This window comes from Oncorhynchus mykiss, chromosome 9 (assembly GCF_057628025.1).
Source record: "Oncorhynchus mykiss isolate SJ-2025 chromosome 9, ASM5762802v1, whole genome shotgun sequence".
Lineage (NCBI taxonomy): Eukaryota > Metazoa > Chordata > Actinopteri > Salmoniformes > Salmonidae > Oncorhynchus > Oncorhynchus mykiss.
The window spans coordinates 64,491,246-64,505,369 of NC_143030.1; the positions used below are offsets into that span (position 1 = coordinate 64,491,246).

General features: G+C 41.1%; 1 protein-coding gene across 1 annotated transcript; it reads right to left on the reverse strand.

The window, feature by feature from the left end:
- Positions 1-3,257: 3,257 nt before the first annotated feature.
- On the reverse strand, positions 3,258-4,157 carry LOC100379112 (CCAAT/enhancer binding protein beta2). The gene has a single exon (NM_001172498.1). The coding sequence runs from the start codon at positions 4,155-4,157 to the stop codon at positions 3,273-3,275; it is 885 nt and encodes a 294-aa protein (NP_001165969.1). The 3' UTR covers positions 3,258-3,272.
- Positions 4,158-14,124: the final 9,967 nt, after the last annotated feature.

Consider the following 14,124-nt stretch of genomic DNA (forward strand, 5'->3'; position numbering starts at 1 on the left):
AACAAAATCATTGGGCTAAGAAACGTTAGCTGACATGGCTAGTTGATCAACTGGACATAAATAGCTCTCTAAGGTATATAATGACTGACATGACAAGAGGAAAACTGCTGATGGACTACCAATTTCGAAATTGCACCTTGTGCATTCTACTATTACAACTTTCAAGAATAAGTTGAAAGCCCAACTGAGTTCTCCTCCTACCTCTCCGCGCCCTACCTGCCGACCCCTTATGTCACAGTTTGGGGACAACTGGTCTAGTGTGCAGGTAAGACCCCGGGAAATTAAATGTAACCTTTATTTAACTAGGCAAGTAGGTTAAGAACAAATTGTTATTTACAATGATGGCCTACACCGGCCAAACCCGGACAACGCTGGGCCAATTGTGCGCCACCCTATAGGACTCCAAATCACGACCAGTTGGGATACAGGCTGGAATCAAACCAGGGTGTCTGTAGTGACGCCTCTAGCACTGAGATGTAGTGTCTTAGACCACACGGGAGCCCATGTACAGAATATCACCATAGTCCAATAAAGGCAAAAAAGTGGCTTCAGCAAGGTATTTTCTAGTCTGAAATTTAAAAAGTATTGTTCCTAAAGAAAAAGATCAGCTGAAGTTTAAGGTTTTTACTGAGCTGTTGAATGTGAAGCCTAAAGAGCGGAGGGTAAAACTCTCACCATTTCCAGCAGTAATGTAAAAAAACAACAAGAAACATCAATAACAACAAAAACACCACCCCAGTGTATGATGGGAAGTGTATCATGCTGCTACACAGCTTGATTTGAAATGGCTTGGTTGTGATTTTGGCCTGTTATACAGAGCATGCTAACAGAGTTCCAGCACTGCTCTCGTTATTTTGGACTCAATGATACTAATACTATGCAGCAGCCTAACAAACACAACCAAGATAGTACAGTATACACTACTTTTTAGGAAACAATAAAATCAAGTGAATGTACAATATAATTTGGGTGAACTATCCCTATTTCAACCTATTGCTAGATTTGTCTTGTAAGTGCGTAGAGCTTTGTTTTAATTTGGTGTGACATTTGAATTCACTGATGGAACAGGAAGATGTTGTTGAGCAATATACTCTGTTTCCATTATGGGAAGTTGTGTTGTGAAATTCACGATGTTCAAAACATTGTATTTTCTCTTTTATGTGATACAAGAAAGGATGACATTGTTAAAATGTACTTGGAGTAATTGGGTTCAGTAGCAAAGCCTAATCAAGAAATACATAAAGCACTAGCACACATACACAATTTGCTCTCTCTCTCTCGAAACTCCCTCCTTTACAAACCTCTGCCCTGCATTGTCACGGGTTTACTGTAGTTCTCTAGGGATTGTCTCCTGTCCTATTACCAGGGTAACTCTTGATGGGCAAGTTTGATAGTATTTTCAGTCATTTCCACTGCCTTGCATTCATGTGTAGAAATGGTAGTGTATTTGACCAGTTCCACTTAGACCAGTTATTTGATTAAACTAAAACTAAACATACTGTATATAATCTTACTGAACAAACTGGACCTTTGGTGGATGATAGATTATCAAAGAGAATCTGTTCCACATCCAAAATCACTCTTCTCTTTGGCACATTTCATAGGCTAAATATTAAAGTATACCATTTGATATTTGAGGCTGGCAGGTTATACACGTTTTAAAAAAAACTATTTGCAGGACGGTGGTGGTGTGTTTGGGTAAAAGGTTAGTTGTTGATTAATCTTGGCCTGTGAGGCCTTGAACCCCTCTGTGGGTCAGTGGACCCACCAGACTATTGACCGAGGTGTGTGCTTAAGATAATGGTGACATTTGCTAGTTTGGTGAAAAAGGCTCAGTTAGTATGTCTTCTTTCACCAATACACTGCTGTTGAAATATTAATTGTTTTACTGAATCACACTGAAGTAATACTGGTATTTTAGGTTCTCAATATTATAACTTATCATTTTGAATAACTATCATTAGATGAAAATGTGTCATCACATTCCAAATCAATCATCAAATTTAAAATCATATTCCAAATCACACAATATCATAACTTAGAATTTGTAATAACTATCATTAGATGCAAATGAGTCATCATATTCCAAATCAGTTGTTCATGGGTCTAAAATAAGAGATAGGCCTAAATGTTACCTTAAAGGCCCAGTGCAGTCAAAAACATGATTTTCCTCTGTTTTATATATATTTCCACACTATGAGGTTAAAATAATACTGTGAAAATGATGATACTGCCCCTTTAGTGTAAGAGCTGTTTGAAAAGACTGCCTGCCTGCAATTGCAGCCTGTTTTGGTGGGATTGAGTTTTGGCCTGCCTGGTGATGTCACCAGGCAGGCCAAAATAATAATAATAAGGAATAATAATAAGAATTCCAAAACCCTCTGCCAATAACAGCTAGTTTTCCATTTCCCCCTGCCCACTTTGACCACTCCGAGACAGTCCTAGTAAAATTATTGCTTGAGAAATTGCTATTTGCTATTTTTGTTTCTTTTTGACCATTTTAATTGAAAACAATCACAGCAAGGTATTTAATTGTTACCCAGAAATGATTTGATATTGAGATAAAAACGGCTCATTAAGTTTGAGCTTATGTACACCTATAATCTTTTTATTCTCCGAATTACTTATACCTTGAATTCTTACACATGTGAGCGAAGAGATACATAAATGGTCTATTTAATTCTGTGTATGTATGTATGTGTGAAAGAGAGGAATAAATCAGTCAAGTGATCTACCACCTTTTTACCATCTCACAAATAAACACCATACAAATTAATAATATCAAAGTATAAATTGTTTAATTCAATAAAATATCAAGTACCATTTGTACATTTTCATCATATTAAGAGATTACTTCATTCATTGCCAATACTGTTACAAAGAGTTGCATCATACCTCTGCAGTGGGCTACAACTCTTCCCTTGACAACCATTGCTCCAGATAAGGACATTTATTTTTAAATAACAGAATATTTACCAATATTCAATATAAAATGCAAAACCCGTACAGAAATACTGCATACACAAAATTGTAAAGACAGAATGAAGGTGACATGTCAAGAATCATGAATAGTTGTACATTCCTTGCACCTTCTTTACCCAATCACATCTTGTAAACTGTTGGTGGCTTTTTCATGTATAGATACTGTACACAAACGTAACATCCTGGAATAACTTTTTCACATGTATGGCACCGCGATAAATGTTTGTTTTTTCAAGTCAGTGCCTGATCAAGCACCGGTTTCCAGTGAGAGGTGTGTTGGCATTCTGTAGCTAACACTGACCGGTGGCAGAGAGCAAGTTACGCAGAGTGGCAAGCTCTCTTGACAGCTGCTCCACGCGTTTTTGTAAACGGTCATTCTCTGCGGCCAGTTCCAGCACTTTGTGTTGCGTCTCCATATTGCGTATTTTGGCTTTATCCCTGCTCTTTCTAACGGCAAGGTTGTTTCTCTCCCGCCTCTGCTTATATTCCTCACTGTCCTTTTCCAGTCGCTTCTTCCCCTTGCCACCAGATGACATTTTCCCGCCCTGCAAAGGCGACCTGCCTTTACCTGGCGTGGCAGGTGTGCCGGGTGGACTTGAGGAAGACGAGGACGCAGTGGAAATGTTACCAAGGCTGCCACTTGGAGTCGACTGGTAATGAAGATACCTCATGTCGTAGCCAGACGAACCGTTGTTGTCCATTCTTTGGTCCTCTTGAAGATCGTCTCTTTCACCGGTTTTAAAGTGGTTCCCAAGAAACTCGGGGCTGAACACGGTGTCCACACGGGTCTCCTGCAGTTCAGGATAGCCCAGGACGTATGGCTCCCTAGGGTTGGCGTGCGCACTTGTCTCCCGCTCGTTGAGAGAGATGTAGTTTCTGTAGTTTTGTTCTAATGATGAAAGTCTCTTTATCCTGCTTTCCTCGGCAAGGAAACTAGCGAATACGCCTCCCCCTCTCTGCTGTGTTTCGTTGTGTGTTACTAGTTGACAGTGCGCAGCAGCTGGATCCAAGTAGTCGCTGAAATCAATTGCTTTCTCGTGCTCGGCTATGCCAAGCTCCGTCATCGAGCCGTCAACGCGCTGCTTGCAAGTGCTGTTGTCGCTAATGGGACTGATAATGCTGTTTCTACTCTGGAAAGCAAAGCAATCCCCGTCGTAGAAGCCGGCCACTTCCATGGATCTTAACACCCGCCGAATTGCGGGAACATTGAAATCTGGGGCACCTCGAGGTATTGGCTACAAGCGTAATTCTGGCTGAAAACACTCAAGTAACTTGGCACACGACGACAAAATGTCACTGTGATAATATTCAGTTATTGAAGAAAAGAAACTTGAAGAATAGATGAGTAATACAGCAGTGAGAGTCTAGGAACGGTTTATATATAGGCTAGTGTGAAACTGAATGGGCGGAGCAAGCGTGATAAATCCCCTAACTACCGGTAACCTGTTCCCACTTGATTTCGTAGACTGGTTAGTTGTTTAGCAGCAAAATTGATGTGTGCAGAACTATGAGGCTAAACACAGGGGGTTGGCTTAGACTGTTGACAACATGTAGACTATATTCGTCTCCAAATTTGCATTGAAAATATAAATACATTTACACAATGAGCACTTGTTTCTCAAATACATAGTTACAGTTGTTGGTTAGCTAGCTAACGAATTTTAGCCATATTAGCATTGCCATGAACATAGCTGTGGGAAGTAGAAGTGCTGAGGGTGCTGCAACACCCCCCCTTGAAAAATCTGGATAAAAGATTTTCACAGAAGTAGTGCATATTAGTGGACCGAAATAGCCATTTCCAGCACGGGCAAACTTTTTTTCCCTGAATTGTAATTTTAAGAGGTGGACCTTAGAAAGGCAGAAATTCACAACTAGTCTATTAGTATAAGCCTAAAGTAATAGTTTACGGAGCTTGGTTCAAAAACATGTATATTTGAGTATATGTATTTGAAATATTTATTTGCTGCGTATTTTAGTATTTTTCAAATAATGTGGAAATCTACTTATTTGAAGTATTTTCAAATAATTTCCTATAAAAAGCCTACTATTTGAAACTTTTCTAAATTTCTTAATTACCGCTAGGACCAAACAGACCTGGGTTTAAATGCATGTAGTATCTAAATATTTTTATTTGAAAATACACTAAGCATTTTCAAATACATGCCAATACTTTCCAAGTGCATTTTTGAAAGACATTCCAATATTCAACTACTTGTATTTTCCAATTAAAAATATCCAAATACTGAACGAAAATATAAACACAACATATAAAGTGTTGGTCCAATGTTTCATGGGCTGAAATAAAAGATCCCAGAAATAGTCCATACACACAAAAAGCTTATTTCTCTCAAATTTAGTACACAAATTTGTTTACATCCCTGTTAGAGAGCATTTATCCTTTGCCAGATAATCCATCCACCTGACAGGTGTGGCATATCAAGAAGCTGATTAAACAGCATGATCATTACACAAGTGCACCTTGTGCTGGGAACAATAAAAGGCCAATCTAAAATGTTCAGTTTTGCTACACAACACAATGCCACAGATGTCTCTAGTTTTGAAGGAGTGTGGCACCAGTACTGTTGCCATATAATGTAATGTTAATTTCTCTACCATAAACCGCCTTCAATGTCATTTTAGAGAATTTGGCGGTACATCCAACCGGTCTCACAACCGCATACCCCATGTAACCACGCCTTCCCAGGACCTCCACATCTGGCTTCTTCATCTGCTGAATTGTCTGAGTAACAGGATCAGAGGAGGGATGTGAGGATCTTTTATAGAAAGTTTGAATTACATTTAATTCCACAATGCTCTCCATGACAAGGAAGCTGTAGTACATTACCAATATATTTTAAAAGAGAGACCCTGGCCAAAATAGCAGCACACAAAGTTGCAGACACATTTACAACATCAGACACAAAGCATTAGGAAAGTGTGGTGCAACTAGGGGTCAAAACCTTGACAGCCCCCCAGATCATAGTGTTTAACTTAGTTTTAAACTTATTTAAAGGGACAAGCTCCTGTAATGTGCATCTAATGTCTATGGCTGTCTGCATTTAAGCATAGGCCACAAATGACCTTACTCACAGATAACGTTTTTGCCACTGTAGATTTCAAACTATTTGTAGAGATGATTGAATGATTTTATGAAATTCCACATTTAGGGCAGAGTGTAAATCCATTACCTGGCATATTGTAACCCACAGAGTCAAAGCTTTCCATTGAGAAGACTGGGAAAAGCAACAACACTTTGACTTGTTGGGTCAGATTCTGTAAAATGATAATTTGTCTATTGTGTTGTACATAGTTGCACACTGCCATCTATGGGTAGTGTAAACAACAATTCACTCATGACTAAACTTCCCTAGATCTCTGCCTACTAGGCTTTGTAAAGCTTACTTTCGGTCACTCACCCCAGTAGCTCCCCCCAAATGATCTATTGTAATAATGGTTTCATTTATGATCTCAAATTGGCCTAACACAGTTCGGTGAGAATTAAATGAAATTATGAAATTGCAAAAAGTGTACAACCATAGTGTTTTTACCTAACCAAAATCCTAATTTCAACATGTGACATGCCTTTATATTAAAGGCCTATCTCTCCTAATTGACCGTACTATTTGGCTACCATGACCTGGTACATAGAACATGGAACAACGGTCCTTAACAGTCAAACCCAATAGCTCTCACGGATGGGGTCAGGAAATTAGTTTGTTCACCTCACTACCTAATTGGTTATTCGCGTGATTATGGAACTATGTACAACTCAACAATTGGCTGCTTTAGATTGCAAGCGTAGTGTGATAGGGTTAGAAAAGCAATGTAGTTTTATAGCAGAATAAAAGGCCTGCATGATTTGCACCACGGAATAGTACGATTCTTACCAGAGCGGGCTGAGCTTGATCTCAAATTCATGAGCACCGCGGCGTACACCTTCGCCAGAAGCAAGCGGCTTGCAAAACGAGCGCGCCTTATGTTTTGTAATGGCGTGTTTCTTGTGCTGAGTAGTTTCCACATCTGTTGGTTTCCTGACTGTGGAAATGGGTTGAACCAGGAGTGGAACATGGCGAAAATGGTCAACGGGTGTGGGAAAGATTTACGGAGCACAAATGGACCGGCACGGAGTACGGCGCGGTGGGGTCCACAACACGCAGGTGCTCGCGAATTTGTATTCGCCAGGTGAGGTAACCGCTATCTCTATTGTCAACGCCACTCAGGAATGTCGTAACCGACTACATACATTTGAGAATGAATGTGTTGATATTAGAAAATTTAAGACTGAAAAAAAATAGGTTGAAAACAAATCACAGAAGCGTTACAAAATAGGTTTGGCAAATTGAGAAGTGAAATGAAAGGCAAGAGATTACTGCATCTGTGATTGTTAAGGCCATTTAAAAAAAAACTGTACATGAATGCTATGTCCATCCAGACAACTGGATATAGACAATATGAGCCAGCACTTAAGGTAAAGCAAAACTTAAGGCAAATTAGGGTAGGCAGTTCTTGACATGTGAAGGACAACATACTGGGTCCATGCCCAGTGAGAGATGCATTTTATAGTCACATTGTTTTTGAGTATTTCGAGTTTCTCAGTCTTTGTAAAGTGGATGTCAATTAAATGATTGACGGTCCCTTATGGTGACAATGGCTTCAGTGTTACACCTCAAGAAAGGAGATCAGAAATATAGAGTAAGATGAGGATTTGAGAAAGTACTGCAATGTAGTAGTGATTTCAAATAGCACTTCTCGCTCAGATTTTTAGTGGGTTAAGAAAACACTCCACCATTATATCAACTCCAAGATCGCATAGCAGTTCAGACGTCTTTTGTCCTCGTCTTGTCGTGTCCTGTGTGTGTGTGTGTGTGTGTATATGTATGTATATATATATATATATATATATATATATATATATATATATATATATATATTGACAACTTTTTTCACATACATTTTATTTTCATTTTCCATCAACTCATCTTCAAAACACTCTCCTGCAACCCGCCTCACCAATTTATATTTATAAAAAAGTATTATTTACCTCAGATCTGTAATCCTCCAAGAAGCTAGCCAGAAACTCCAAGAAGCTAGCCAGAAACTAGCCAGAAGCTAGCCAGGAGCTAGCCCAGAAGCTAATCCAGAAGCTAATCAGAAGCTAGTTAGCTTCTTTACTGGCAAATCGTTAGTATTCAGCTAACCACGGTTTGTGGTCATCAGCTATCCTTTAGCTCAAATCTATCGCCAGTTTTGTACGGCGCAGCGCGGCTCGGAACGGAACATACCGGACCAATTTTTCTCTCCATGTCCCTGGATTTCAACTGCTCTCTGGACATTCATACCCGGATCTCACAGCTAGCTAGCTGCTATCCGTGTGACAATCGGCTTTCGTCGATTCCGGAGCAAACATCAATTATTCCGGTGCTAGCCAGCTCCGTCAATCACTCCTGAGTTCCATCATTCACTCCTGGGCTGCAGTCACCTATCCGGACCCGTTTTACTGCCTACGCGGAGCCCCACCGGGCCTTCACAACTGGACTGCCGACGTTATCTACCTGAAGGAGATCCGGCTGGCTCCTCCGTCGCGACGTTACCTGAACGCCCATCTGCGGCCCGCTAACCATTAGCTGTCTTACCGGCTGCTATCTGAATAGACAATCAGACAATTTATTTATTTTTATTGTTATGTTTTCTTCTCGGGCCTCTATAATCTATATCTATTGTTCTTATTTTTGTTGTTGTTGTGTGATTTGGATTAATCCCCTCTACCACACGGAACCCCACTAATCTACTGACCGAACGCAAGAAGTGGCTAACAACATACCTCCATCCTATGCTAGCTTGCTACCGATGGCCTGGCTAGCTGTCTAAATCGCCGTGACCCTCAACCAACCTCTCCACTCACTGGACCCTTTGATCACTCGACTAAGCATGCCTCTCCTTAATGTCAATACGTCTTGTCCATTGCTGTTCTGGTTAGTGTTTATTGGCTTATTTCACTGTAGAGCCTCTAGTCCTGCTCACTATACCTTATCCAACCTATTAGTTCCACCACCCACACATGCAATGACATCTCCTGGTTTCAATATGTTTCTAGAGACGATATCTCTCTCTTCATCACTCAATACTTAGGTTTACCTCCACTGTATTCACATCCTACCTTACCTTTGTCTGTACATTATACCTTGATGCTATTTTATCGCCCCCAGAAACCTCCTTTTACTCTCTGTTCCAGACGTTCTAGACGACCAATTCTTATTGCTTTTAGCCGCACCTGTATTCTACTCCTCCTATGTTCCTCTGGCGATGTAGAGGTGAATCCAGGCCCTGCAGTGCCTAGCTCCACTCCTATTCCCCAGGCGCTCTCTTTTGACGACTTCTGTAACCGTAATAGCCTTGGTTTCATGCATGTTAACATTAGAAGCCTCCTCCCTAAGTTTGTTCTATTCACTGCTTTAGCACACTCTGCCAACCCGGATGTTCTAGCTGTGTCTGAATCCTGGCTTAGGAAGACCACCAAAAATTCAGACATTTTAATTCCAAACTACAACATTTTCAGACAAGATAGAACTGCCAAAGGGGGCGGTGTTGCAATCTACTGCAAAGATAGCCTGCAGAGTTCTGTCCTACTATCCAGGTCTGTACCCAAACAATTTGAACTTCTACTTTTAAAAATCCACCTCTCTAAAAACAAGTCTCTCACTGTTGCCACCTGCTATAGACCACCCTCTGCCCCCAGCTGTGCTCTGGACACCATATGTGAACTGATTGCCCCCCATCTATCTTCAGAGCTCGTGCTGCTAGGCGACCTAAACTGGAACATGCTTAACACCCCAGCCATCCTACAATCTAAACTTGATGCCCTCAATCTCACACAAATTATCAATGAACCTACCAGGGACCTCCCCAAAGCCTTAAACACGGGCACCCTCATAGATATCATCCTAACCAACTTCCCCTCTAAATACACCTCTGCTGTCTTCAACCAAGATCTCAGCGATCACTGCCTCATTGCCTGCATCCGTAATGGGTCAGTGGTCAAACGACCTCCTCTCATCACTGTAAAACGCTCCCTGAAACACTTCAGCGAGCAGGCCTTTCTAATCGACCTGGCCGGGGTATCCTGGAAGGATATTGACCTCATCCCGTCAGTAGAGGATGCCTGGATATTTTTTAAAAATGCCTTCCTAACCATCTTAAATAAACATGCCCCATTCAAGAAATGTAGAACCAGGAACAGATATAGCCCTTGGTTCTCCCCAGACCTGACTGCCCTTAACCAACACAAAAACATCCTATGGCGTTCTGCATTAGCATCGAACAGCCCCCGTGATATGCAGCTGTTCAGGGAAGCTAGAAACCATTATACACAGGCAGTTAGAAAAGCCAAGGCTAGCTTTTTCAAGCAGAAATTTGCTTCTTGCAACACTAACTCAAAGTTCTGGGACACTGTATGGAGAATAAAAACACCTCCTCCCAGCTGCCCACTGCACTGAAGATAAGAAACACTGTCACCACTGATAAATCCACCATAATTGAAAATTTCAATAAGCATTTTTCTACTGCTGGCCATGCTTTCCACCTGGCTACTCCTACCCCTGTCAACCCCTGTCAACAGCACTGCACCCCTAACAGCAACTCGCCCAAGCCTTCCCCATTTCTCCTTCTCCCAAATCCATTCAGCTGATGTTCTGAAAGAGCTGCAAAATCTGGACCCCTACAAATCAGCCGGGCTAGACAATCTGGACCCTTTCTTTCTAAAATTATCTGCCGAAATTGTTGCCACCCCTATTACTAGCCTGTTCAACCTCTCTTTCGTGTCGTCTGAGATTCCCAAAGATTGGAAAGCAGCTGCGGTCATCCCCCTCTTCAAAGGGGGGGACACTCTTGACCCAAACTGCTACAGACCTATATCTATCCTACCATGCCTTTCTAAGGTCTTCGAAAGCCAAGTCAACAAACAGATTACCAACCATTTCGAATCTCACCATACCTTCTCTGCTATGCAATCTGGTTTCAGAGCTGGTCATGGGTGCACCTCAGCCACGCTCAAGGTCCTAAACGATATCTTAACCGCCATCGATAAGAAACATTACTGTGCAGCCGTATTCATTGATCTGGCCAAGGCTTTCGACTCTGTCAATCACCACATCCTCATCGGCAGACTCAACAGCCTTGGTTTCTCAAATGATTGCCTCGCCTGGTTCACCAACTACTTCTCTGATAGAGTTCAGGGTGTCAAATCGGAGGGTCTGTTGTCCGGACCTCTGGCAGTCTCTATGGGGGTGCCACAGGGTTCAATTCTTGGACCGACTCTCTTCTCTGTATACATCAATGATGTCGCTCTTGCTGCTGGTGAGTCTCTGATCCACCTCTACGCAGACGACACCATTCTGTATACTTCCTGCCCTTCTTTGGACACTGTGTTAACAACCCTCCAGGCAAGCTTCAATGCCATACAACTCTCCTTCCGTGGCCTCCAATTGCTCTTAAATACAAGTAAAACTAAATGCATGCTCTTCAACCGATCGCTACCTGCACCTACCCACCTGTCCAACATCACTACTCTTGATGGCTCTGACTTAGAATACGTGGACAACTACAAATACTTAGGTGTCTGGTTAGACTGTAAACTCTCCTTCTAGACCCATATCAAACATCTCGAATCCAAAGTTAAATCTAGAATTGGCTTCCTATTTCGCAACAAAGCATCCTTGTAAAACTGACCATCCTACCAATCCTCGACTTTGGCGATGTCATTTACAAAATAGCCTCCAATACCCTACTCAACAAATTGTATGCAGTCTATCACAGTGCAATCCGTTTTGTCACCAAAGCCCCATATACTACCCACCATTGCGACCTGTACGCTCTCGTTGGCTGGCCCTCGCTTCATACTCGTCGCCAAACCCACTGGCTCCATGTCATCTACAAGACCCTGCTAGGTAAAGTCCCCCCTTATCTCAGCTCGCTGGTAACCATAGCATCTCCCACCTGTAGCACACGCTCCAGCAGGTATATCTCTCTAGTCACCCCCAAAACCTATTCTTTCTTTGGCCGCCTCTCTTTCCAGTTCTCTGCTGCCAATGACTGGAACGAACTACAAAAATCTCTGAAACTGGAAACACTTATCTCCCTCACTAGCTTTAAGCACCAACTGTCAGAGCAGCTCACAGATTACTGCACCTGTACATAGCCCACCTATAATTTAGCCCAAACAACTACCTCTTTCCCAACTGTATTTCATTTATTTATTTATTTTGCTCCTTTGCACCCCATTATTTTTATTTCTACTTTGCACATTCTTCCATTGCAAAACTACCATTCCAGTGTTTTACTTGCTATATTGTATTTACCTTGCCACCATGGCCTTTTTTGCCTTTACCTCCCTTCTCACCTCATTTGCTCACATTGTATTATTGACTGTATGTTTGTTTTACTCCATGTGTAACTCTGTGTCGTCGTATCTGTCGAACTGCTTTGCTTTATCTTGGCCAGGTCGCAATTGTAAATGAGAACTTGTTCTCAACTTGCCTACCTGGTTAAATAAAGGTAAAATAAATAAATAAAATGTCCTCTCTGATGTTGTACTTATTCTGGGATAGTGTATGACCTAGAGGCTCACTCCCCTCAGTGAGCTTGTCCAGGAATGGGGTCATGAGGGGGCTTACTTGAGATGGGAGTATCTAGAGTTAACATTTGTTATGCCATTGGATGAGGTAATGGTTCTGTGCTATGAAGTACCTGGAATGAGATTAGAACCTCGTCTTAGGGACCAAACTGAATGATAATTTATAGCGAATGTTATCTGGCTAAGGGATACTCCTTTCTCAATTATAAAGTCCCTTTGTGAAGTGTTCCTAAAATCTGTGGTTCGTCATGTAGGTTGAGAGGGGTGTATATTGGCTATAAAGGATATTTGTACTTTTCTGTTGTGACTTTCAATGGTTCATTAGAGATAGCTCATCATTGAAAGTCGAAGGCTATTGCAAAGCTCTTATTATTATTAAAAATGTAGTTTAAGTATAACTCTGACTGATGTGTGAAGTTTGTTTCTCCTCATTTGGTAAATATAGAAATAAGCCACCACACCCTGCACATTGACTCTGTACCCTTACCCCCTGTATATAGCCTTGTTATACTTATTTTATTGTGATTTATATTTTAGTGTATTTTGTAAATCTTTTCTTAACTCTTTCTTGAACTGCATTGTTGGTTTAGGGATTGTAAGTAAGCATTTCATTGTAAGGTCAAATTTAAAATTGGATTTGATTTCTAATACTGACGAATTATCCAATGGATTGTGGTCATTTTCTGAAAAGATGAAAAAGTGGAGGTGCAAAAATGCAAGTTTTCACCCTGTATTTACATTTTCTGCATGACTCAGATGGCCAAGTGGACACAAGACTGTTTGGGTCCTATCAGTCCCAAAGAGGAATAACTTTGCAGCTGTTTCTGATTTAATAAACGATGCCATCCTGGTGGGTGGTAACATTCAAATAAAACCCAGCCCTGAAAATAATTTGTATGCCGTATCATAGGAAAAGACGCTGCATTCTTACGGATTTGCACAAAGTGGGCATTTCGGATTTGTCACTTGAAGCCCAAATATATCATACTTTGACTAAAATTAAGACTTGACTTAAATCGTTGTGCAACATCATGGGTAATCTCTAGCCATCGTCTTTCAGCTCAAAGGGGGACTGGTGTGGGCGTTTTAAGTCTTTCAGATCATGTTGCTATTGACCAATACCAAACTTGCTTTATTTTTTTTCCCATGATAAATTTGTGGTATATGCAAGATTTAATTTGTTATGCCATTGCAGATTTGAAGTTACAGGGTTTAACTGATGGGTTGTAATATGATACAGTACATTAAGACGTGTTAGTTTGTACTAAGCGATCACCTAATGTAATGTACAGTGAGCACTCAAAGTATTGGGACTGTGACAATTTAGTTGTTTTGACTCTGTACTCTAACACTTTGGATTTGAAATGATACTATGACAGGTTAAAGTGCAGACTGTCTATTTGGCTTTAATTTGAGAGTTTCTTCATCTATATCGAGTGAACCGTTTAGAAATTACAGCACTTTTTGTACATAGTCCCCCCAAATTCACTTGTGTATTGAATTAGTCCAAAGTT

Bases quoted from the DNA above. Each gene is read 5' to 3' on its own strand.
- LOC100379112 (NM_001172498.1), bottom strand. From the start codon at position 4,157: ATGGAAGTGGCCGGCTTCTACGACGGGGATTGCTTTGCTTTCCAGAGT.